Source organism: Amblyomma mixtum, chromosome 8 (genome assembly GCF_055824585.1).
Source record: "Amblyomma mixtum isolate Tamu chromosome 8, ASM5582458v1, whole genome shotgun sequence".
Taxonomy (NCBI): Eukaryota; Metazoa; Arthropoda; class Arachnida; order Ixodida; family Ixodidae; genus Amblyomma; species Amblyomma mixtum.
The window spans coordinates 112,565,451-112,588,906 of record NC_143019.1 but is presented as its reverse complement, the minus strand read 5'-3'; the positions used below and the strand labels follow the sequence as shown (position 1 = coordinate 112,588,906).

Here is a 23,456-nt window from a genome sequence, read left to right as displayed (position 1 = left end):
TGTGTTCTGCCTTTGTCTCCGTCGCCTGTTTTGCGTTGTTTTACTTACGAGATTCCTCGCGTTCTTGGCTACGCTGGCCGCATAACATTCCTAAGGAATGCGCATAGAACGTCTTGATGAGCAAGTTGGTAACTGTTTATCTGTGGTTACAGGCGCGAAAAAAGACAACACAAGGCGCTTCGTCCCGTTTTTCTGTCTTGTGTTGTTTGTTTTGTCGCGCCTGTAACCAAAGATGAAAAGCGCATAGATACGTCTCCAGCCGCAGTTCTACGAATCCACGCATGGTGGCGCCATGTGTACTTCGTTATAGCCTTTTACGCACTTTTATGACTTAAAAACACTTGTTTCCGGTAAAAATAAATTTATATCACGTGACGCTAACCTATCAGTCTAGCCTGACTTAGAATTGCGCTTTAATGTCCCCATAAAATAGACTTCCTTGATATCCTTTTTTTCTGATGGGTGGCAATTAGTTGAAAGAGAAACTGTGAAAATTAACTTACCGTCATTTTGACCAATTTTTTGTTTGTTGCGGGGGGGGGGGGGGGGGGGGGGAGGAGGACTGAAGCAGGAGCAGTAAGCCTAGCTGTACTTCGGAAAATGAGTGTAGAGCATTGTCCTTTCGCCTTATAGCTTTCCATCCGCGAGGTATTGTTGTCCGCTTTCTACCGAGTACCGTTGCCTGGAATATGTTTCCTCCGCAAGAGACGTCGCAAGGTTTCTCGAACATAATAAATATGCTGCCGAGTTATGAGTTCACCTTCTGAAAAGCATCTGAGTCAAATGTACATTTTCTGCGGAAAGTAGACGAAAGTCGGTTTCCAAAATATGCTGTTTCAAATCACCGCCCTTAGTTCCGCTTCTCCACATACATTCTTCTGCTATCACCTTATTGCAGCCAGAGGGCAGCTACTAGTATAGGTTCCTTCAGCCTCGTTTATGGCCGATTCGGATGACAACAGACAGGCAAAGAAAGCACGTCGAGTGTAGGTGGCGGGTCGCGCTCTGAACGGCAATAAGCCTCGACAGCTAGGGACACACTCCGAGCAACTCGATGTGCCGATACATACAAGTCGCTTTCAGTGCCGTATCCCCGGGGATAGGTTGGCCGCAGCTGGCAAAGGACAGGGCAACTTGAGAGACATGGCAGAGGCGTTTGCCGTGAAGTGAGAGTATTCAGGCTACTGCTGATGATACTTTCAGTGCAAACGAATAACGACGCGAAGAAATATCTCGAAGGCTTTCAGAGGCAACTTAGGACTGACAAATATGCCCTCAATACCAGCAGTTGTTTTCGGAGAACTCTAGGTGTCATTTGATTTTACAGTAATAGCGGTGAAAGGTCTTCTTTGTGTTTAGCGTCAGCGATGTAGTAGTAGTAGTAGTAGCGAAGAGTGGTCGACGTGCAAATAGGACGAGGAGAATTGCAAAAATGTCGTTATGTTGTCGCTTTTACGAACCACGGCAAAGCATCACGCTCGATGGTAAGATTCCAGTGAATTCACGCGTGACACCGTAGTTTCTCTCAATGCAACCGCTTCCACTGATGTGACTGCCTCCAGGAACACGTGCACGGATTTCGTCTTCCAGAATAGGGCGTGACCCAACTTCTCGAGTGCATCTCCTGCCCCTTCTCAGATCACAAGGCTTTAGGGCTGGAAGATACGCGCTTCTTAAAGAGCCAACATCTCTGAAAAATAGAAAGTGTGGCCGATAACTATACATATATTAATGCTGCTCTGAAATTATTACGTCAATATATTGTCACGTTGTAGTGACGGCAGTCCAGTGGTCAGGAAGACACCAACCAGTCTTGGAAACGAAGCTCTTTGTTTGGGGTGACTTGCGCCCGCAAAAGAACTGAATCACTCGTCGGCGGCGTAAGCGACAAACGTGCTCGTCGGTCGTTGAACTAGGAATGCCCGCTGCTCGCGGCATCGTTCAATTTAAAGCCGGCAAGGAAACTTCGAGATAACAGGTCGAGATCATCTAGAGTAATCTAGAAACAAGTAGATGCAGCTGTTCATGGATGTGAACAATCGGGATTAGTCCGGTCGTTTCTCGCGTCACGAACAAAAGTGAAAACAACCCTTTCCTGCAGCCTTGACAGTGAACGAACAAGCACTACAATGATACGTGGCATTACCCCCCTTCCAAAGAAGCATCGTCTCGATGCTTGAATTGAAAATAAACATGGAAAATGCAAATTTCGAGTCCTTTCGCGTTCATAATAAGGTTTAAGGGCAGCGGTAAAAGTTTCAACTCTGGCCGTGTCGTCGTCGTGGTCGTCGGTGTTGTCGTAGTTGTCGTTGTCGTCGTAGTTGTCGTCGTCGTAGTTGTCGTCGTAGTTGTCGTCGTCGTCGTAGTTGTCGTCGTCGTCGTAGTTGTCGGCGTCGTCGTAGTTGTCGGCGTCGTCGTAGTTGTCGGCGTCGTCGTAGTTGTCGGCGTCGTCGTAGTTGTCGTCGTCGTAGTTGTCGTCGTCGTAGTTGTCGTCGTCGTAGTTGTCGTCGTCGTAGTTGTCGTCGTCGTCGTAGTGGTCGTCGTAGTGGTCGTCGGTAGTTCTCGTCGGTAGTTCTCGTCCGTAGTTCTCGTCCGTAGTTCTCGTCCGTAGTTCTCGTCCGTAGTTCTCGTCCGTAGTTCTCGTCCGTAGTTCTCGTCCGTAGTTCTCGTCCGTAGTTCTCGTCGGTAGTTCTCGTCGGTAGTTCTCGTCGGTAGTTCTCGTCCGTAGTTCTCGTCGGTAGTTCTCGTCGGTAGTTCTCGTCGGTAGTTCTCGTCGGTAGTTCTCGTCGGTAGTTCTCGTCGGTAGTTCTCGTCGGTAGTTCTCGTCGGTAGTTCTCGTCGGTAGTTCTCGTCGGTAGTTCTCGTCGGTAGTTCTCGTCGGTAGTTCTCGTCGGTAGTTCTCGTCGGTAGTTCTCGTCGGTAGTTCTCGTCGGTAGTTCTCGTCGGTAGTTGAGGCATGGCCTTTTGTTTTCGTCGATGAAGGATCTTAGTTCTTGCGCTCAGAAGCAACCTCACCTCCAGAGGCTGCTTTATTCAGTTTAACCTTCGGGGGCTGGGGAAGCGTCCACGCACTGCGTAGCCCCGGCTTGGAGATACAAAGCGCGGTGACGATGGCGACGGGGAACGCGATAGGCGGCTCGGTGATGAGCATTCTTCCCGACGCAAGAACTCCTCGATTTCGGCTGGTCGCTGGCCGGGTCGGGGTTGTGGGGCGTCGTAAGAGAACCCTCGGATGCCTCCTGTATGGGCAGTACTGGAGAATGTGACCGGCTTCTCCGCAGTGGAACAATAGTGGGCGGAGCTGGTCGGGTGTTCTCCCCTCGTCGCATTTCCTAGGCCGTGTGCGACGCTCGTAGGACGGGCGAGTTTGGGCTAGAGAGCGGCGCTCCACTGCAGCTGGCTAATGGCGATAGGGGCTTGGGTCCCGTCGTCGAGGTGCAGGACGGCGCACTGCTGCGGCTCAAGTCATGGCTGGAGGCTCCAGAGGCTGCGTGGTAGACTGGAATCAGGTCCTCCGGTGAATGAGTCAGAGGGCTGGCGTCACGACTTGTAGGGGGTGTCCGGAACATGGAAGGCTACCCAGCACCTCCACCAGATGTCACGTTGTAGTGACGGCAGTCCAGTGGTCAGGAAGACACCAACCAGTCTTGGAAACGAAGCTCTTTGTTTGGGCTGACTTGCGCCCGCAAAAGAACTGAATCACTCGTCGGCGGCGTAAGCGACAAACGTGCTCGTCGGTCGTTGAACTAGGAATGCCCGCTGCTCGCGGCATCGTTCAATTTAAAGCCGGCAAGGAAACTTAGAGATAACAGGTCGAGATCATCTAGAGTAATCTAGAAACAAGTAGATGCAGCTGTTCATGGATGTGAACAATCGGGATTAGTCCGGTCGTTTCTCGCGTCACGAACAAAAGTGAAAACAACCCTTTCCTGCAGCCTTGACAGTGAACGAACAAACACTACAATGATACGTGGCAATATCGAGAAATCAAAGCAACCCAACAGCAGTTGCTGAATATTGAGTTACACAGTGGTAACCGTTGTGTGAGTCATTTACTTCATTCGTTTTCCACGCCCAACCTAACAAATGTAACTTAATCAACAACCGGTGGCTGTTCCTAGCTGCACCTTCATGGCGTTTGCAGTAGAACTGCAGCTTCCTCTACGTCTATTTGTTCGTTCCTTTCTTTGTCTTCGTGCTACCAATTCTGCTGCAACCACCGTGAAGTATGAATCAACTAGCTCAGTTTTATTGCTCATATCTGCTTTCTCTGGTTTGATAAAAGGTTTTTGGGGAGCTTTTAATTGGCCGCGGTACTGCCCGTTAACAAAGAAGTTACACTCTCAAAGCAAACCTGTGTCGAACCTGGAAGAGAAGGCGCGCGTAAACGTGCGATTAGCAACAGATATCAGTATCAGCAGTGGGTGATACTGCATTCAGCGCCTCTCTTATGGGCGTGTCAGGGACTTTTATGCTGTACTCTTAGCGTTTGCTCCTTCTATCGGTTTGAAAAAGGCAAGCCAGTGATTGTATACTACTTCAAGCGTCCTTTATTATTGTGGTTTTACGACCAGTATTGCCGTCAAATGTTTGAATTCAAAGGTTCGACTACGAACACCTATACCGAAGTCAGTCACGCTGCGTAAGGAAACGTAGTCAGTCGCTTAAGTTGTATATGAACTGAAAACACATACAAGGGTTCACTTGCCCGCATCCAACATTCTGTTCGCCTTGATTTTGGTTTGGGCGTTGTATGTCGCTGGTCTGGCATTTATAATAATGCATATGACTCTCGTATAAACTCCTCACGTTCCGTTCACAGGCGGGTAAACATATGCATTCTCCTATGCGCGCGTGCGCAGACGTTCCCTTCGGCTGGCCCGCCATCTACCGAAAGGCGCTGGGCAGGGACAACGTGACGCCGTTCACCATCATGTTGGCCATGGGCGCCAGCTCGTGCGTCTGCGCAGTGGCCATCTGGTACCTGGAGGCTGTGCTTCCCTGGACCAACGTTGTGCCCCTGCCTCTGCACTTCCCTTTCATGGTGCGAGCAGTTCCTGATCGATGTTGGAGGCAGGCGACCGTCTAACAGTTGGCAGGGCTGCTAGCGCAGGCTACTTCTAAAGGCGAACATAAAGTGGACAGGCTGCAAAGCTCTTCTTTCTGCTTAAACTGTCCAGGCCAGGGTGCCAAAAGTTTGTCAAGTGTGCCTAAGCGTCCATTTGATATTCGGTTGACTTTTCTCAAAGCTCCCAAAACCCCTCAACGAGCTTGACGTAATGATATAATACAAAGGCAGCAAAACAACGATTTCGCGGGAGTGCCACCTACATAATACTCTGTTTCGTTCTTTAGTCTGCGAGAGATATTTTGATGTAGACGAGCTAATGTGTCCTAGAAAGAATTGAGCAAATTGCTGAACTGGAAACCCAGCAGTAGGCAATGTTCGTCGATACGTATAACATTCACAGACGAATGAGAACTGTCCTATGTTGGACAGTTCTGTATGTCTACAGAACCTGACTTATGTCTACACAACCTGAAATCGCTAGGTGCTGTATTTTTATCTTGTAATCTCTATCAGCATGTTTGTCCACCTGTGCTCAGCATGTTTTTCTAGTGCACGACAGTCATTAAATATATACTTAGAACTGCTCGCTGGCAGTCTTATTGTCTTTCAAATTGTTTGTGTCGAAACTCTTGCACATTATCGAAGCCTCGAGGCATGCATTGTTTAGACTTGACTCCAATGGCATCAGTGTTCATGAGTCGTTAAGTGAGCAGCATCTTTCCTAGCAGGCCTTTATATCGAGATGCACGCTTGTGAGTAGAAGCTGCAAACAGTGAGGTCTTTTGCACGGTACAGCGAAGTATTCTGACTGCTTTGTAATCTACCCACGGTGGCAACTGCAATGTGATCTTGACGTCAACACTGAAACATCACGACGAGGCGCGATGCTCGGTTAAGACGGCATCGGTTTCTGCGTCGCTCCGCAGGCAAGCTACTGGAACGTGGTCGAGGAGGAGATCAAGGCTGGGGGCAGCCAGGAGAGCAGCCACTCCCAGGAGGAAGGCCGCGAGAACTTCGAGGAGGAACCACGTCACCTGCTCCTCGTACTGGAGACCGTCAACCTCTGCAAGGTAAGAGCTTTCGCGTTCTCGTCGTAACGGTCTCATTTCTACGGCACATTCCGGTCCTGTTCCCGGTTTTGACTTATAGAAGCTCAGTGCCTTGGGGTTAGGGAGAAAATTTTGGACCTTTTATACCTTGCCACACGAACCTAAGTTTATAAAAATTCTGTTAACCATGATAGATATCGCAAAAGTCGCGTTCTGAGCTGAAGCTCGTGAGTGCAAAGCCGTAACTGGTAACCGAAATGTGAAAGGCTTATAGCTAACGAAGTAGTGTTTTCGTATTGAAGCTACGTATGCTTTGCATTCAAAGCACAGAAGTAGTCTTAAGTGAGCTCCATGAATTTTTGCTGTGCACATTAAACAGTGGATGTCCCGGTAGTAGAGGCTGAGTGTGCAGGCCCATGCATGTGCACCACCGCCTATACATTACTTACACGCACCGAGTTACGTAATCTCTGTGGACTCGTATGGTATTAGCATTTTGAATTCATTTCTAACACCATGCTGTTAGTAAGTTTGGTCATGTTTTGTGCCGCGCTTATGTAATTAATATCTTATGTGCCTTTAGGCTAATAAAAAAAAGAATGAAAGAATTGAGTGAAAGCAACCGAATATCCGGTTGTACCTTTCACAGATGTACCGCAAGAAGTTTGCGGTGGACCACCTCAACCTGCGGCTCTACTACGGCCAGATCCTGGTGTTGTTAGGACACAACGGTGCCGGGAAGACTACCGTCTCTGGATTGCTCTCCGGTGAGCACCCGCTTCCCTGCGATGGTGTCCCCTGGGTTACGACTAAGAAAGCGCAATCTCATAGTCTGCGTCAAATGCCCCTCTACAGATTTCATACTGCGGCATTCAGAAATGCTGCGGTGAGCCAGCATTAGTCTTCTAACTTTTTAAGAATATACTGGACAAGTTTGCAGACAGAGTGTGGCAGCAACTTGCGGTGAAAGGAGCACATTAGAGGCCGAAGCTCACTGGAGATCAATGCCGGTTTTCTGCACAGCGGTTTGTGTAAATGCACCAATGTAATACTCTAAGTGCTCAACGAGCCATTACTTAAGAGGTAGTAATACACAATGAAAACGTCCGTCATCTGCAGAACTGCCGGCATAATATCTGCCTGTTTATTGCTTTGTATGTCGGTTTAATGCCTGGAAGCTGTGCATGGGCATGAGAGACGCTGAAGTAGAGGTGTTCGAATTTATATGAATCATAGCGTTAAATCACTGCAACGTCCCAATGCACACTAGAGGTTTTGCGTTTTTTCTGCAATGAAATTTGTGTGCCTTGGTCGGCATTTTATCCGGCCTTGAGTTTACAGGCGAGTGCTAAAGAAGTTAACTCGAAGAACGGAAGCAGGCTAAGGCGCGGCGCAATCAGCACTCGAAAATCTGGCAGCTACCCGAGCACGGCAAAAAAAAAAAAATCTATGAGCCTTCCTAAAACGCTCAAACCCGTTCACGCAATACACCTACTATGGACGATGGATCCAGAAAGGCGGATACAAGTTTTGCACTTCCATCGCTACTGGTCCCAGCACTCTAGAAATGTAAGAAAAAGACCAGTAGATTTCCTTGATGATGATTTCTGAGTCTCTGAAAAAACCGAGCACAAAAACTTGTATGCATTCAGAAGATCAATACGAATATTCTAAGCCCAGTCATGAAGTGTCAGTATAGCAGCGCAGCCTGAGTTTCTGCCCTTTTTTAATTAGTTACTTTTTGCACAGGGTTATCTTCCGCCAACGTAAATGCAATCACAGCATTAGGGAGAAGGTGGCAGTTATTGCAGTTAATGAAAGATAAAAATTGAGACTGTGCAAGCCAAAGGACTACATTCAGTCATGATGAAGAGATAGTCGAAAGGATCTATGAAGGCAATGGGTCGAGTTGAAACTCGGAGCACTATACAGATGGTGGACTTCAATACAAAAGTAGGCAAGGAGGAGGCATGTGACTAGGTAGAGGATGACCTATATCCGAGGTTATAGGAATGACAAGGCGAAGTTGTCATTAAAGTTCGAGAACGAAATACTTATCAAATCGTTATACCTTGTTCCACAAGCTTGAGAATCAAGTGGTTTGGAAGAGCCAGAATGGCGAGACTAAAAATTAGGAGGATGCTCAAGCTTCGCCTAAAGAACAGACGCGATAACGCCTTCTCTTCCTTTTTTCTCTTTTCATTCCTTTTCTTTCTCATTTGTCTCCGATTACCAATCGACAATCACATTACCTATTAGCTGAACGATTACAATCACAATTACCGATCACATTTATCACAATCACAATTATCTATTACGTAGCACCAATCCACCAAGGTTACACTGCACGGCATACTACGCCACTACATGCTCATACACATACACTCCATTTGTTTCAGTACAATGAAGCACCATAGCACCGCCATCACCGATGTCGAACTTTTCAAGATTTTTACTTCCGATTTCTTATGCCCCTCCCCTCTCTAATGCCTCCGGGCCTTGATAATATTGAAAATAAATAAATATATAAATTTATGACGCCTAATTAGCATGTTTTTTTCATTACTATAACATCTATATACATTCCAAACAAGGGCTACTAAGTCGTACACACCAAAACGGGTTGACTAGGTGCCCCTCGAGTGCTCCCGTACCAACGATCCTTCGTGGTGTATGCATTGCGTAACCGCCTGGCTGGCAGAGGGCCTGGGTTCGACTCCCAGTGGTGGCTATTATCTCATAATGATTTACTGCAATATTCTGGAATTTTTCGCGACTGACGCAGGACGACGACCAACGCTGAATTTTCAGAAGAACGAGCTAATTACGCTATGGCGTAAAAAAGAAGTAGGCTTCGAATTGTGTCCCCATCATGGCATCATACAGGATGTGCAGGTACACTGCATGGCGAGATCAGTGACCATGGAATGGTGATGCCTCCAACAGGCCTATGTTTGAACAGGGAACGCAAAAAACTAGTTTAATGTATTACGCACACTATCGTGAAGCGAAATCTTGAGTTGGGCTAGTTTGTTTGAGGTTTTTGGAAACATAACGCAAAAAAGACAAGGACAAATCAACAGACGAGAATAGCGCCAGCCCCGTCTATTGTGACGCCACTTTCTTTCTTGTGCTGGTTCCAAGAACTATCGTGTAGCTCCCAGCGATCACTGCCCTCTACAAAGCGCAAAACGATCATTGTCATTATCTGCATCATCATGATAGCACTGTCTTCGTTTGGCGTACAGGCCTCCCAGTAAGCACTAGCCTTGTCATTGGAGCCAGGAAGTAGGCGCTACGGAGTTGGTGACATGCTTGACCACGGAATCCAGGTTTATCTATAAGTAGGCAGTGTTGTGGATTAATGGCTTAACAGGCTCATAGCGGTTTTCATATGCTGCAACCACATGGGATGATGCACGCATATTAGTAAAAATATACCCGCCGTAGTAGCCGGTGGCTACGGCATCTGGCTCACGAGGAAGACGTTGAAAGTTGTTTTCCTTTCTACACAATGAGTATTGCAGTGCGTACGAAGTACAAGTAGGCCATTTGACAGGTTTCACAATGTTCTAAAATACTTCAACTTTATTGTAATCTGGCGGTTTCCACTAATGCCGCATCTAATGGCACACGTGTACGTTATTAGCGTTAAAGCAACCGTGAAACTTTCGATAATGAGGTTAGGAAATTCACACGAGCGATCGGTATTCCATCACTGGTCACTGCAGTGCGTCAGTGTATAAGCTAGCTTCATTAACACCGATGGTATCGGCGATTAATGATGCTCCTCTTCTCTACCCTCCACTCATACACGCCAACGCGCAAAAAAAATAAAGTCGGTACTGCATCCCGCCGTGTCCAATACTGTCCGTGTCACTTGGGCCCGCCCAAAAAGAAGGCTTGCCCAGGTTCCCCAATCTGCACCAGAGCGGGAGGGGCGGCTAAAACGTGCGGTAAGGTTTCGCCCATTAATCTGTCTCCCGCAGCAGCTTTTAAATATTTTTTGCAAATTATAGGTTGCGAATAGTGCTTTTAAATTCGAATCAACTACTCACAAAGACCACTTCTAGGGAACCGTCGCACTAGAATATGACCATGAAAATAATTTTAAGGCCCCTTTAAGGTTCATTAACTTCTGTTGAAGATTTTTCGGTGCTCTCACGGTTCTGGCTGGAACACGCAGGCTTCGTGCGACCTACTTACGGCACGGCCATCATACAAGGATTCGACCTCATCAAGAACCACGACGATTCCCTGGAGAACGTGCGTCTTTGTCCGCAGAACAACATTCTCTACGAAGACCTGACCGTCTACGAGCACCTGTATTTCTTCGCTATTGTGAGTAGTGGCAAATCATCAAAATCCGAAACTTTTTCGTGGAACTTGCCACGCTGGTTAAACTGACTTATGGAGGTTTCTCTATGGAGGAAACCTCTCTGTGGTTTAGCATAAGAATTTATAACAAGGTCCATATAAATTGCATTTAGGGTGGCGTATACAACGAATACGCCGAAAAACCTTAGCTGGAATAAACATGTATCAAACGTATGCTCCTCAGCCTTTCGTAAACTCTGCTTTCTTAGACAAACTAAAACTTGCCCCACCTGAACTTAAAAAATTAACCTACTTTTCAATAATAAGACCATCACTAGAATATGCGTGCACCGTCTGGGATCCCTACACTAAACGTAACATCGAGGCTCTTGAAATGATTCAACGCAAAGCCGTCCGTTTTATTTTTACAAAGTATCGTGTAACTGACTCGCCAACGACCCTCATGCGAACTCACGGTATTGAAACATTACAGCTGCGCCGGAAAATTCAAAGACTGAAACTACTTTTCTTACTAAAAAACTATAAACTGTCTATGAATGCAGACCCCTTCCTTAAACCTAACACTACGCGCCAAACACGAAATCATCATACACAATCATTAACCCCTTACAGTGCTAGGATTAACGCCTTTAAATACTCATTTTTTCCACGCACCATTGAGGAGTGGAACAGGTGTCCGCCAGATCTCTTAACCAGAGCTGATTCTTTTGACTCAAATGTTTTCTTCACAGCATTTAATTTGAGAGCCATTTATTTCTACGTTTACTTTTTGTATTTTGCATCTGAGCCTTGTATTTATTGCTGTATTTTGTGTTACAACTTGTATTTAACATTTTTCAATTTTGCTAAACCTGTTCTTTTTTGCATATATTATGTATTCGCCCCTCCTGCTTGGGCCTACTGTAGGCCTGCAGTATGTTCTAAATAATAAAAAAATAAAATCCCATCATTCCCGCACGACGAGAGCATCGATTCTTCTACTGAAACCGCATATTTCCACCCTTCACCTATCCCCACTTCGTGTTGTTCGCCTGCATCATCTGGAAGCCCGGTTGTTTTCATGGATATGCAGGTTTTGAGCCGGTCGCCTGTAAGCACATTGTACATGACGTTTCCCAGTCGATGAAGCAACTATAGGGCCAAATCTTCGGAAAATGTCGCTAGCAGGCAGTCTAGAGTTTAGGCTCGCGCGAACAGTGCCTTCCTCGACAATGGGGTTGGGTGTTCTGGTGTCCTGAAAAGATCGAGAAACCAAACCTCATCTGAACCTTTATCTTTTTGCAAAACTTGTCAAGTCATGCACTGCACTACTCAGAAATTCAATGAAAGCTAACGGTGTTTCATCCCATAGTTGTGGCCACGGATATTCACCATTTTAGCAGCCTTGCTGACGTTATGTTAACCTCGGACCGCACGTACTGCTTATAAAATACGGAGTAATACAAGAAACCAGAGAATATTCCACTTAAAGGACAGCAGGTTAATAATAATTTAGAACAGGCTGAAAATTACCGCAATGGGAAATGGCCATGAAAGGGCAAAAATGGAAAACGGATTGAAGGCAAACAATTTCGCTCCCAACAATTTCCGAAGCCCTTCACTACGGCGTCTCCATAGCCTGAGTCGCTTTGGGACGTTAAACCCCAACAAACCAGACAAATCTCCTGGGGGAAGAAGTGTTCTTTATTGCATCATAGTACAGTCAGAAATAGCAAATTTTTATATCATATTTCTAATTTTTAGGAAAAATTGAATATTTTTTTTGTTCAGCGTACCCAGAAATTCTGGACAAAAGCATTCTTTCGCGGGAAACCTTTTATGAATGCCATTTGTTCATATAATATGTAAGATATCCATATATCCGCAGATCACCCGACGGCACTCGTGTATTTTTTTTTTCTATTAACGTTTTTGCTATCGTTCAAAGCGTTCCCCATTGGTTTTCCGTGGCAGTCATAACTTTTCAATGCGGTCGATGGAAACACTGTAAAAGAAAGATTTTGCTACATATCAAAAGAATTGACCATTGCCTTAAGTATTTTAACAGTGTCGTACAATTTTCCAATTTTCAATATTTTCTCCGAAAATGTTGGACATGACTGTATGAAAAAATTGCGTTTATAAAGAGTTTCTGGTTTAAAAATACGCACGTCCAGAATTTCTGGTTATGTTTCTCTTGGAATTACGCACATTACCCCTATTAACCATCGCCTGGAGAGTAATCATTTAACGGCCGTTCGTTGTCATGATCCCTAGTAGATGAGTCGCATAATATACAGGGCGATTAAAGTTAGACTTCACTGATTTTTTAAAAAAACTGCGAAGCGCCGTACACTAATGCCGCTTTTTTTCCTTGGTAATGCGGCCAGGCGGGCACAAATTGGGCTAATAATTGCCCGCATAAATTCAGTAATTAGCTAAAAATCAGTAACTTTTTATCGCCTGATGTAAGCATGCATATTTATATTCAGAACTTGGAGGCATTTGCTTTTCAGGGCTATTCCATTTTGTGCAATTTTAGTAACACGCCTGCGTCCTGAGATAGCATGTCTAAAATTTCGTCCCAGTTCGTCTAATTACGCATGCGAGACCGCGGCTCTCGGCGTGAAGCACCTCCTTCGTGTGACGCAGCTTTTGCATATGGCAGTCTGCCTTGCAAAAGCGACCGGCGACGCGCATAACTTTTCGTGATAAATTGGTTTCGCGCGAGAAGGAAAACGCTGCCGAGAACGAAAAGTGATCTGCGTCGCAGCTCGCTGCACACTCTAGAAGGCAGAGTGCATACGCAACAGCTGCGTCACACAAAGGAGGTGCTTCACGCCGAGAGCCGCCGTCTCGCATGTGTAATTAGACGAACTGGGACGAAATTTTAGAAATGCGTATCTCAGGGCACAGGTGTGTTACTAAAATTGTACAAAATAGAATATCCCTGAAAAGCAAATGTCTCCAAGTTCTCAATATAAATATTCACGCTAACTTCAAGCAATAAAAAGTTAATTAATGATTTTTTGCTAATTACTGAATTATGCGGACAATTATTAGCCGTTTGTGTCCGCTTGGCCGCATTACAAGGAGCAAAAGCGGTATTAGCGTACGGCGATTCGCATGCTTTCAAAAAATCAGTATAGTCTAACTTTGAACGCCCTGTGTATAAGACCTTCAAAGCCATCTAGCGAATTGTTGCAGCAATCTCGCCGCAGAATGCGTCGCAGCTGTGGGACAAACAGAGCGTCATGCGTGCCACTGTTGGGCAATGGGGGAAAGTGCCAACTGTGTAAAAGTTAATTTCGGAGGAGAGGTACTGACCCATGTATTCTTGCAACTACTTAGGCGCTACGTACACAGTGCCACAGCATCTCTCGCGCGGGATTGTCCAGCATGGACGAAAGTCCGAACACCACCAATAAAACTCTGCTCCGCTTTAGCTCTTCACCCTCAGGCATCGCTGCCATCGCTGTAAAATGCTCTCAGATGCGAATTTCTCGCCAACTGAAGCCGCTCCGATGGTTTCAGCAATGCAGACTTCGGAGGAGACGTTGACATGAGAGCGCACACGCGATATTGACTGGCTACCAGTGTTACCTTTCGTTGCGGCGTGTTTTTTCTAACAACAAGAGAGCCTAACCACATGTATTGTGGTCTTAGCTACCGAACCCATAAAGGAGCCCACAGAGTGGAACTCAGAGTTCATCCATAATTCATTAACGCTTGCAGACCGACTGCAGTATTCGAAAGAGTGCTACTAGCGGCCAGAGAATACAGGGGGTTAAATTGAGGTGCGAGGGCTTTGTGTGATAAAGTTTGAGATTCACTGCAACGTGTGATCACGCTCCCAGTGATGCCTCTTTTTCAAGTGTACAACGTTTTACAGTTCACTAACTTGTACAGCTACCGACTGATAACGCGATATAAAACATGCCTGAAATTCAATAAGGCATATCTATCACTGTTTAATCTGAAACGACGTCCTGACGTGCAATATTCCCTTCGGAACCAGGAATCATGGTTGGTTCCGTTTTCTAGGACGAGTCAGGGGTGGGACAGCATTGAAAATCGTATAAGGAGGCTTCTAAATGAGTTAATCTCAAAAGATGTAAATGTATACAGCATGAAACCGGCCGAACTTAAGACGTATCTGTTAAATTTTTAATAAATGTGTCTGCAACCGATCACTCCTCAAGGTCAAAACAACTAAATCTTTGTAGCAGCTCTTTTGTGTACCTAATTTCGTTTTGATTGTGGTAATTTTGTCATGTTGTCTTAGTCCTTAGCGATGCTTTTTGTTGCACTGTACGCCAGCAATTTTTAAGGGCGCAGGGGCCCTGTCAAGCTGTCTTCTGACGAGCTTTTTTGTCCCTGTGCCTTGCATTTCTTTGTATGGAGTGCAAAATAAACCTTTGATTTGATTTGATATGGACGGTGTCTTCACGCTCAGGGCCACCTGATTCCTCATTTGATGGTGAGGACGCTTTCTTCCTTCCACTTCGTTGACGATGTTGCTGAGTAGACCGCGTGGTCTTCGCAGGTGCAGCTCATCGCCCCGGAGGCCATCGCCGAGCAGATCGAGCTCCTCCTGAAGTCCCTCCACCTGGGCTCGCACCTGCACAGCTTCCCGCGCTTCCTCACGGGGACGCTCAAGAGGAAGCTGGCCCTCGCCATCGCCATCATTGCCGACCCAAAGGTGCCGCCGCCCGTCACTAAGCTGCGCTGCTGGCGCCCGCGCCTGCAGCCGTGGCGGCGGATTTCAGGGAGGATGACAGGGAACTTCATACCACCGAGAGCAGCCCCATTCCCGCGATGTTTACGGTTATTCGGGTTTGATTCAACGAGACATTATAATCAACGAGACATTCCTAGTACAACGCGAGTCGTAAGATTCGATTCAGTAACTTGATATGCACAACGGTACAGCAGCACATAACGAACTGTCATGATGAATATGTACAGAGTTTCCTGCATGTGACAAGCCTGGTAGTGCCATGATTACGGTGACTAATTAGTAGTAACGGGTTTACTTCTCTGAAATAGACGTAACATTTGGTAGTGCCCAATGTCAGGTTAGTCCCCTAGGGTAGTGTTCAATGTTGAAAATATACATAGGTAGTGTGGAGGCTGGCGCTCTCACGTTGCGCCATATAATGACCAAGACAAGCACAATGAATGTTAGGGACATCTGGTTAGACATTTAGCATCCGTTATCTTAAATTTTAAGAAGCTGTCAATTTAACCTCCGCATACGAAACTTTTAAAGCACGTATTCATTACTTGATTCACCATCAGCGCCCTTTTTTGCGTTACTTGGCATTGGAAGGTTATAAGAACAACAAGGATACTTTATTATCGTTTGTAGCACATTTACTGCCCCTTAAAGCTTTCAAAGAAGTGGGCTTTATGACGTTGAATTTATGTACGAGCACATTTTTTCAGATTTGTTTTTTTTTGTGACACTTTCTATTCATTTCCACTTTCTGACGCGTGTTTTTCTTTGAATGTTGATAGTTTATTGACCTGTTTGATATTTACGACCTCTGAATTCTCTTCTACATTCTGTAGCTCTTACTTTCGCATGTGGATTAAAATTATATTCATATTTTTCGATCTGAAAGTCATGAAACCGTTATGAACCTTCACGTGGCCAAAACCGGCGTTCATGTACTGAACGGCATACGTGACGTGGCGTATGCTGCATCGTGCGCTTTATTTATGATCGCAGCTGTTGTTCTGTTGTTATAATTGATCTGGGCTAATATTTAGTTTATAGCCGAACATTGTTCAGCGCAATCAGGAACACATGAAATGGTGGCCAAGGAAAAAAATAGGACCAACGCGAACCTGCAAGTTATAACTGTCTAGTTTTGCTTTTCATATGTGCTTCCATGGCCAAATCAGAAATGCCGATTGACAAAATGCATAAAAGAAGAGACCATCTCGTAAATAATGCTACCTGCTACAACGCATGGTCGCTAGAAACACTACGTGGCATTGGACATTGGGAACCATGCATAATCATTAGCTATAGGTGATTTTAACTTTCTCGGTTGTTGCAAGCAGTTGGAGTAAGCCCTGATACACAAAAAAAGCACATGCGGGCTAAGCTGTTGTTTCGAGCTCCAGAGAACAGGTGAAGGACGCCTAGTTACTAGCTAGTGCGCCGTTCGTGCTCTTTACATTAGAGTATGCGGAAGATTTTAAGTGCTGAAGCTGTTCGATTCGTCTTTGACTTCTACACGAAAGCAGGCTCCCACTCTGACTGGTATTTACCGTGTACTATCGGAGGCAAAAGTGGTATACTACACGCGGCGAGAGCCGGAGCAACGGATGGATGGATGGATGGATGGATAGGAGCGCCCCCTTTGAAACGGAGTGGTGGCAATCGCCACCATGCTCAGCTTTTCTTCTCTATTTTTTTTTTGTTTACTGTGTTGGCAATTCTCATTAAGAATGGCCACCATCTTTACCTACGGTTTCCTACAATTCTAACCCTATGCCACTTCTCTGCTTTTCAGCCAATCGCTTTTTGCTGACTTCCACTGCAGATTTATTTGCATGACCATTGTTATCTTTAAACCCTAGGGCCTCAGGAAGAGTGACTGCGCCTGCATCGACATCCGGATGGATACCGTCACATTTGATTATGAGGCGTTCAATTGTTTCCACAGATCTACCACACACTGCACATGTGTCATCTTCTTCGTTAAATTTCTTTTTGTAGCTGCGCGTTCTAAGACACCCTGACCTATCTTCAAAAAGTAGGGCACTGCCTCTTGAGTTATCATAGAAAAATTCTTTCCTGATCTGCCTTTTCCAGAATCGATATAGTTCTACACTATGTTTCTTTTCCATTGAATTCATCCAATTTTTAACTTCGGCGTTTTTAACCTGTCGTTTAATGCTCTTTCTTTCCCCGTCCTCATGACCGGCATATTTACTGGTTAGTTTTATAGTTCTTTTCCGCCACTGTGAGGAAAACTGCGTTGCAACGCCATCTACAGGCGGCATCTGGGATCGAGTCAACCAATGCGTGACCTTTATTATCAGCAGGCATGTCGCTTGGCTAGTTTCAATGTTTCGTGCTATAGCTCGCCAATATGGCGCAGTTTTCCGTTGCTCCGGCTCCCGCCACGTGGTGTGTACCACATTTGTCTCTGATAGTACCTGGGATCCATTTATTGGAGGAACGTTATTTACTCAAACCACCCAATTAAACCGATACAGAGGAGCTGCTGCGACTGCGACTACAAAAAGAGCGCTGACATTGGATGTTCTGTGCCACTTTAGAGCTCCTTCGCAATACTCCGGACTTGAACACATGTTCTTTTCTTCAAATTTAAACAGCGCTAAATTTTCAGACGAATACACAGAAAGACATGACAGGACGGGCGCTCTTTATTTTTATTTTATTTTTTTCGTTGAATATATACGAAAGACGACAGTGAGCACATGCGCATCTACCACTGACCACAGAAGGAAAGGTCAAGAAAACTGAAAGGGGGGGGGGAGAGTAAAGTGAGGTCGCTTTTTTTTCTCTTTCAAAGATGACAGCAAATAGAGCATAATAGATTAAGGAGAGCAGATTTCATTTCCTCCCCTACTTTGAAGCAATGTGAATTCGCTGTATTGAGAGAATAATTTTTAACTCTAAACCAGGCAATGACGAAAACCAGAAACAGAGAAGAAAACCGGATCCAAAGAAGGAATTTCGATGCAGTTGTAACGGAGCAACACCCATACTTTTCTCGCCATTTTATCAACCCTAGCCATGACAAATAGAAGAAATCGTTTCGAATATGTTCCGACCTTATCCCTAACGGCTGCCCTCTTTGTCATGTGTGAATAAAAGTTTGTTCCTCCACCTCAAGTTTCAGCTTCAGTTATAGTGCAGTATGCGTTAGTTTCAGGGAAGATGAGTGTTCTCATGGAGCAGATGGCCATCGGAAGCTGTGCTACGCAGTTCGTAATTAGCATTTAATGCAGTACCAAAAAAAACTCAGAGATATCATGGTAACCAACTCCGGGCATCAATAATGCACAATCGGTTATTTACCCAAGACAATAGAACATATTGGTCCTATTTCAGACATTTTCATCTCTATGCGAAAAACAATTTCGTTGGAATTCCTTAAACTACTTTCATGCTACCAACAAGAATGCTTCCAAAGTCCACGTTTGTGCTATTGTTCAAGATGTTCACGCAAAAAAAGCCGCCTGCAGTAGCGTGCTCGCTTTGTGGATCAAATGAGCATAGACAGAGAAAAAATGCTTGTGTCCGAATCGAAGGGGTTCATTTTAATGTGGGTAAAGGAGACTATGACAGGGTTTTTCGTTCGTCTTGTGCGATGGCAAGAGCACTGCGGCCAGAAAGAAGTTGAGTCACTCAGCTTTTAGACGGATACCGTTGAGGTGAACAGAATGGAGTCATCGGAGTATCGGCGTTTTACGGTGGAAGCCACGATTCAAGTCTCCGCTGGCCATTGAAGCGGACGCGGTGATGGCTCTGTCTGTTACTTCAAAGCAACAGGTGCACGAAAAGCTTGTAACTGCGTGTTAACGTCAGAACGCCATGCGTTTTTGAACTTGCACTGATGAGAATGTTACACATGTGGACTGACAGACGCCGAAATGGGGCTCTCTAAGGAGACAGAGCTATTGGCATTGTGTGTGCTCAACATTGTCGTAAGCAGCCAAGCAACTGTCAGTTGCTTGTGGATTGTTGAAACACAACAGCTGGACATGACGGCAGTTGATAGACACCGCAACTTCAGTGGAAACAAGAGGAAAGTAGAACTTGCTGACACGTTGAAAAAATTTTGGTGGAGTACAAGGGGTGTTCAAGGATGATCTGGGGCAGATTTCAGGGTAAGAGGAATGCTTGTTTCTAAAATACGAAGTAAGCCCAAGTTCCTGAAAGCCAGAGCGTTCCTTTTGCGTTAAACCGCTCTGTAGGAGGAGAACTGTCAGAGGTAGAGCACTGGGTGCCTTTACACGTACGACAAACAGCAAGCTGTGCTACACTGTTCTGGTTCCTGCTCCAAATGAAAGTTGTACCATTGGGTTGTGGTGAATTGTGCTTTACGTCGAATATTACCCGTTACTGCAGGTAGATGAGCTCTTCTCAATACTGGTCGATGGTCAGTTTCTAGAAAAATTATCTCGACAAGTTACCTGCAAGTCTATGAACATTCTCGGAATTTACTGACAACACGTTTGAAGAATAGTTTTGATGCATGGTTTTCCGTTAAGAATACGAGGAGTGACTTGTTATTCGGGTGACGTGCTCAACATGGGCAAGGCTAAAGACCAGCTTTTGCTAATCGTTAACAAGATTTTCAAAGGGTTTTCTGAGCTTGATTTCGAATAAAGTGGGAGAACTGGTCCTTTTTTCAAGAAACTGAGTATGTGAGACATGTGACAAGTTTCACAGGAATCCTACTTAGGTGCAAAGTTGCTGCTCTCGTGAATGCGTCAGCACCTGAGGATGTAAAAAAAAACTGCTGTGGCTGTAAACTACTACGGAATATGTTCCAGGGTTAGCAAAATTTGTGGTACTCTCGTCCTCGTCACTTCTGAGTAAACATTGGTCCTTGGATGAGCAGTGCGAAGAGGCGTTGAAGAAGATCGAGAAGTGCCTCGCTTCATCACAGGAACTGGCGGACTACGATCCAACAGTGTTTACAGCTAACTTAAGATATATATTATGATGTGGCTGCCGCTCTGTCCCACATTGCTGATGGATCAGCTGTTGAAGCCATATCGTATGCACGTATCCTCAATGCGTCATAAAAGCAGTACTCTCGGTTAAGAGCGTTGTACTGGATTTCATCTCTCGAGCAAAGTTCTATTTGCCTGTCTGGCTGGAAGTTATCTGATGGATAAGAAGTTACTTCAGAGGATTTTAGGGCCAAAGATAATGATTACTACTCCAGCACCACGTAGACCACAAGCATAGGAAATGACAGTTCATAAAACTAATCACTTCGGTTTAGGCGGTGACTAGAAAATGCAGGACTGTTTTTCGAGACTGGAAGTGAACTCAACATATGTATACGTTTAAATGAACTCGACAGTAAAATTTTCAGTCCATTTATTGAGGGAAAGTGAAAAAACTTAGCGGAAAAGAGTAGAGGACCAGTTACGATTTTCCGTCTGAAGCCTCTCTCTAGAATAACCATCTCGAACCGCACTCTGTCGACTTCATGCAAATGTAGTTAGAGGTGCAAGATGGAGCCGTTCGCATATAGATTGCTTTCATTACTAGCCACTAGACAGGATATTGCTGGGCAAACTGCGCCAGACCCTCTGTTTAGGCAAGTGTTGGAATTTGTGAAGGGCTGGCCATCTCGCATGCTGTATCAATCGCTGGTTCCAGCTCTTCCCGAGGTGCACATACTTCTATGTCAAGGCAGCGTGAGGTTGGGACTGAGAGCCATAGCTCCTGAAAAAGAGGCGTGTATGTTTTTGGAAGAAATTGCATTATTTTTCACTGAAAGCTCGTGTCTGGCTTCCTTCCATTCCGCGAGTCGTCGGCGCCACGTGACGCGTAAGAGATGCTCAAAAAATTCAGGGGTACTTTGACGATCTAAAGCGCGCGAGGCAAAATCCTAGTCAAGGGGCGACTTGTATTGGCTAATCATGACTAATTAGTTATGATCCATGACTAACTAATCATGACTAACGAGTCATGATTGGTTAATGACTAACTAGTCATGACTAATTAGTTTATGATTCGTTAATGACTAATTAGTTAATTACTAACTAGCCATGATTGGTTAATTACTAACTTGTCACGACTGGTTAATGACTATCTAGTCATTATTGATCAATGACTGACTAGTCATGACTAATTGATGACTGGTTAATGAGTAGTTACTCATGACTTGTGACCAGTAATGACAAGTCATGATTTTCACATCAGATGTAACGGACGGACGGACAGAGTAATGGGCGCGAGTATGAGCCATTAAAGGCTTTCGCCTTAAAAGACATTCTATGGGGCTCCCGCTCTTCAGAGTTCCCTGCTGACTGCAGCGCCGTAACAGACAGCCTCGAAAATGGAGGGCTGAGAGTACACCGTTGTAAACTCTCGAAACGGTTTCACTGCACTACTTGACCAAGCATAACCCGAAGCACAGGCATCCACGCTCTGTTTGAAGTCACACCAGCAGTGTCGGGAGCTTAATTCTACGAAAGAAGGTGCTGTCTGTCGAGGGTCTCTCACAGTTCAAAGTGAGCTCTCGATTATTTTGCGTACCAAGTCAAGTGGCCGTTCGCAGTAGTTGTGGATTGCGCAGACCAGGTTCCTAGTACGCAAGCGAAGCGAAGCTGGCATGAAAAAATTGGCTGTGGCTTAGCTAAGGTTAAGCCTGGATATCTCGAAGCGAAAAGCTGCGGCGAGGCGGAGGAGGAGCCGCGCGTGTAGTGAATGCCGTGGTGTCTTGCTTTCGAGACATGTACTGTGGTGTGCATTCCTTTCGGGTGTGCACCAAGAGATGAGAGACAGGCATTTGGCTTCCTTAAAAAGAGTTTTCATTTCATTTCATTTTCCTTAAGGTCCTCAAGGTGCGGTTCAGGTATCAACCGAGATATTAGAGAGTCAGGAGTCGTTTCCTTTCCTTAAAACCAATATTCTTTTCATTTTCCTTCCCTTACGGAGCGGTTCGGGTGTCCACCGAGATATGAGAGTTTCCTAGCGCACTGTTTATCTTTCATTTATTTTTTATTTGTGATATTTTATTTCTGTCATATTTTTTTGATTTTTGTTTGTGTCAGCGGCGGCGACGGCGGCCACCTGCGCCGTGCGTGACGTCATTCGGTTTCGCTCATGCGCAGTAGTAGTAAATCTGGGCTGCGGCTCACGCGGTGTTGACTAGCCTAATGAAGCTTTTCGCTTCAAAACAGCTGCAGTAATCGGTTATGCATTGTAAAACCTAAAAATAACAGAGAGCCGAGAGAGGGGATACCTTGTTTGAAGATTTCTGAAGCCAGCTTCTGTTTTAGTTAGGCGACGCAAGTGTAGTACCTGCAAATAAAGTATATAAAGCACTCAAACGACTCCTTCGCCGACAACAGCCACATTAATGTGCCTCTCTGAAATCAGCCCTTTGTTCAACCAAGCATCAAATTGTTCTCATTAATGTGCATTAAGAACACAAAGAAGCAGGCCCGCTGGTCCCGCTCCTGATGTCAATGCTCTTCAGCGCAGCGTCAAGAACGCGCTAGAAGCCCAACGAAATCTCAGCCCAAATCTCAGCCCATGACCTGACGAAATTCCCTCTACATAATGATTTTATATGAACGTTTGAGTGCATATTTGTTCGCGGACGCGTATTTGCCAACTGCAGCCTGTGCAGCCACAAGGCTTGAAGCCACGGTGAATAGATCACGGTGACTTAAGATTTCACAACGGCTTACCTAAAAGGGAAATGAAAACTTAAATAATACGTAAAAGACTATACCAACATATTCTTACTAACCATGCAATATTCAGTTTCAAATCAAAACTGATATTGAAGCCCACTGAAGAATCTGTAAAAAAGGCGGCAGAAAATCTCCTTTTGAGAATCTGAAACGGCGTCATATGCCACCAAGCATCACGATTTGCGGCCTAAAAGGCTGAATAAAATTAATGATACCTGATAGCTAAAAATCTAAAAACAATAAAATTACAGTACAGAGAGCGGAGTCGAATGGCCGACCTCCATACGCAACACGTGCCTCTTATCCATTGCGCCTATTTATGAATATTTATAGCCAGCCTTAATGTGGCTGCTACCTGCCTTTGGACGGCGCTGTCATCGCTAGCTATACCGGCTGCATTTGTCCAACAGGCCACTAGAACGCTCTTGCATGCCAAGGGGTATGGTCTTAGAGCTGCCAAACAAAGGCGTAACTGACGTATAATGCTGAGCAAGATGGTGAGCATCGACCTGTTGTACCGGTGAGATTGCGACACTGAAAAGAAATGTATAAGCATGAGGCAGTGTCAGGTAGCCATCCAGACA

At 45.3% G+C, this 23,456-nt stretch overlaps 1 protein-coding gene across 1 annotated transcript in view; it reads left to right on the top strand.

Annotated features, from left to right (window-relative positions):
• LOC149333957 (phospholipid-transporting ATPase ABCA3-like) overlaps positions 1-23,456 on the top strand; it is a 91,614-nt gene that overhangs the window by 6,800 nt on the left and 61,358 nt on the right. Inside the window, exons 3-7 of the mRNA XM_089556144.1 lie at positions 4,863-5,044; positions 5,998-6,141; positions 6,770-6,887; positions 10,307-10,461; positions 14,984-15,139. Coding sequence (XP_089412270.1) covers positions 4,863-5,044; positions 5,998-6,141; positions 6,770-6,887; positions 10,307-10,461; positions 14,984-15,139 — 755 coding nt within the window. The remainder of the gene's footprint in view (positions 1-4,862; positions 5,045-5,997; positions 6,142-6,769; positions 6,888-10,306; positions 10,462-14,983; positions 15,140-23,456) is intronic.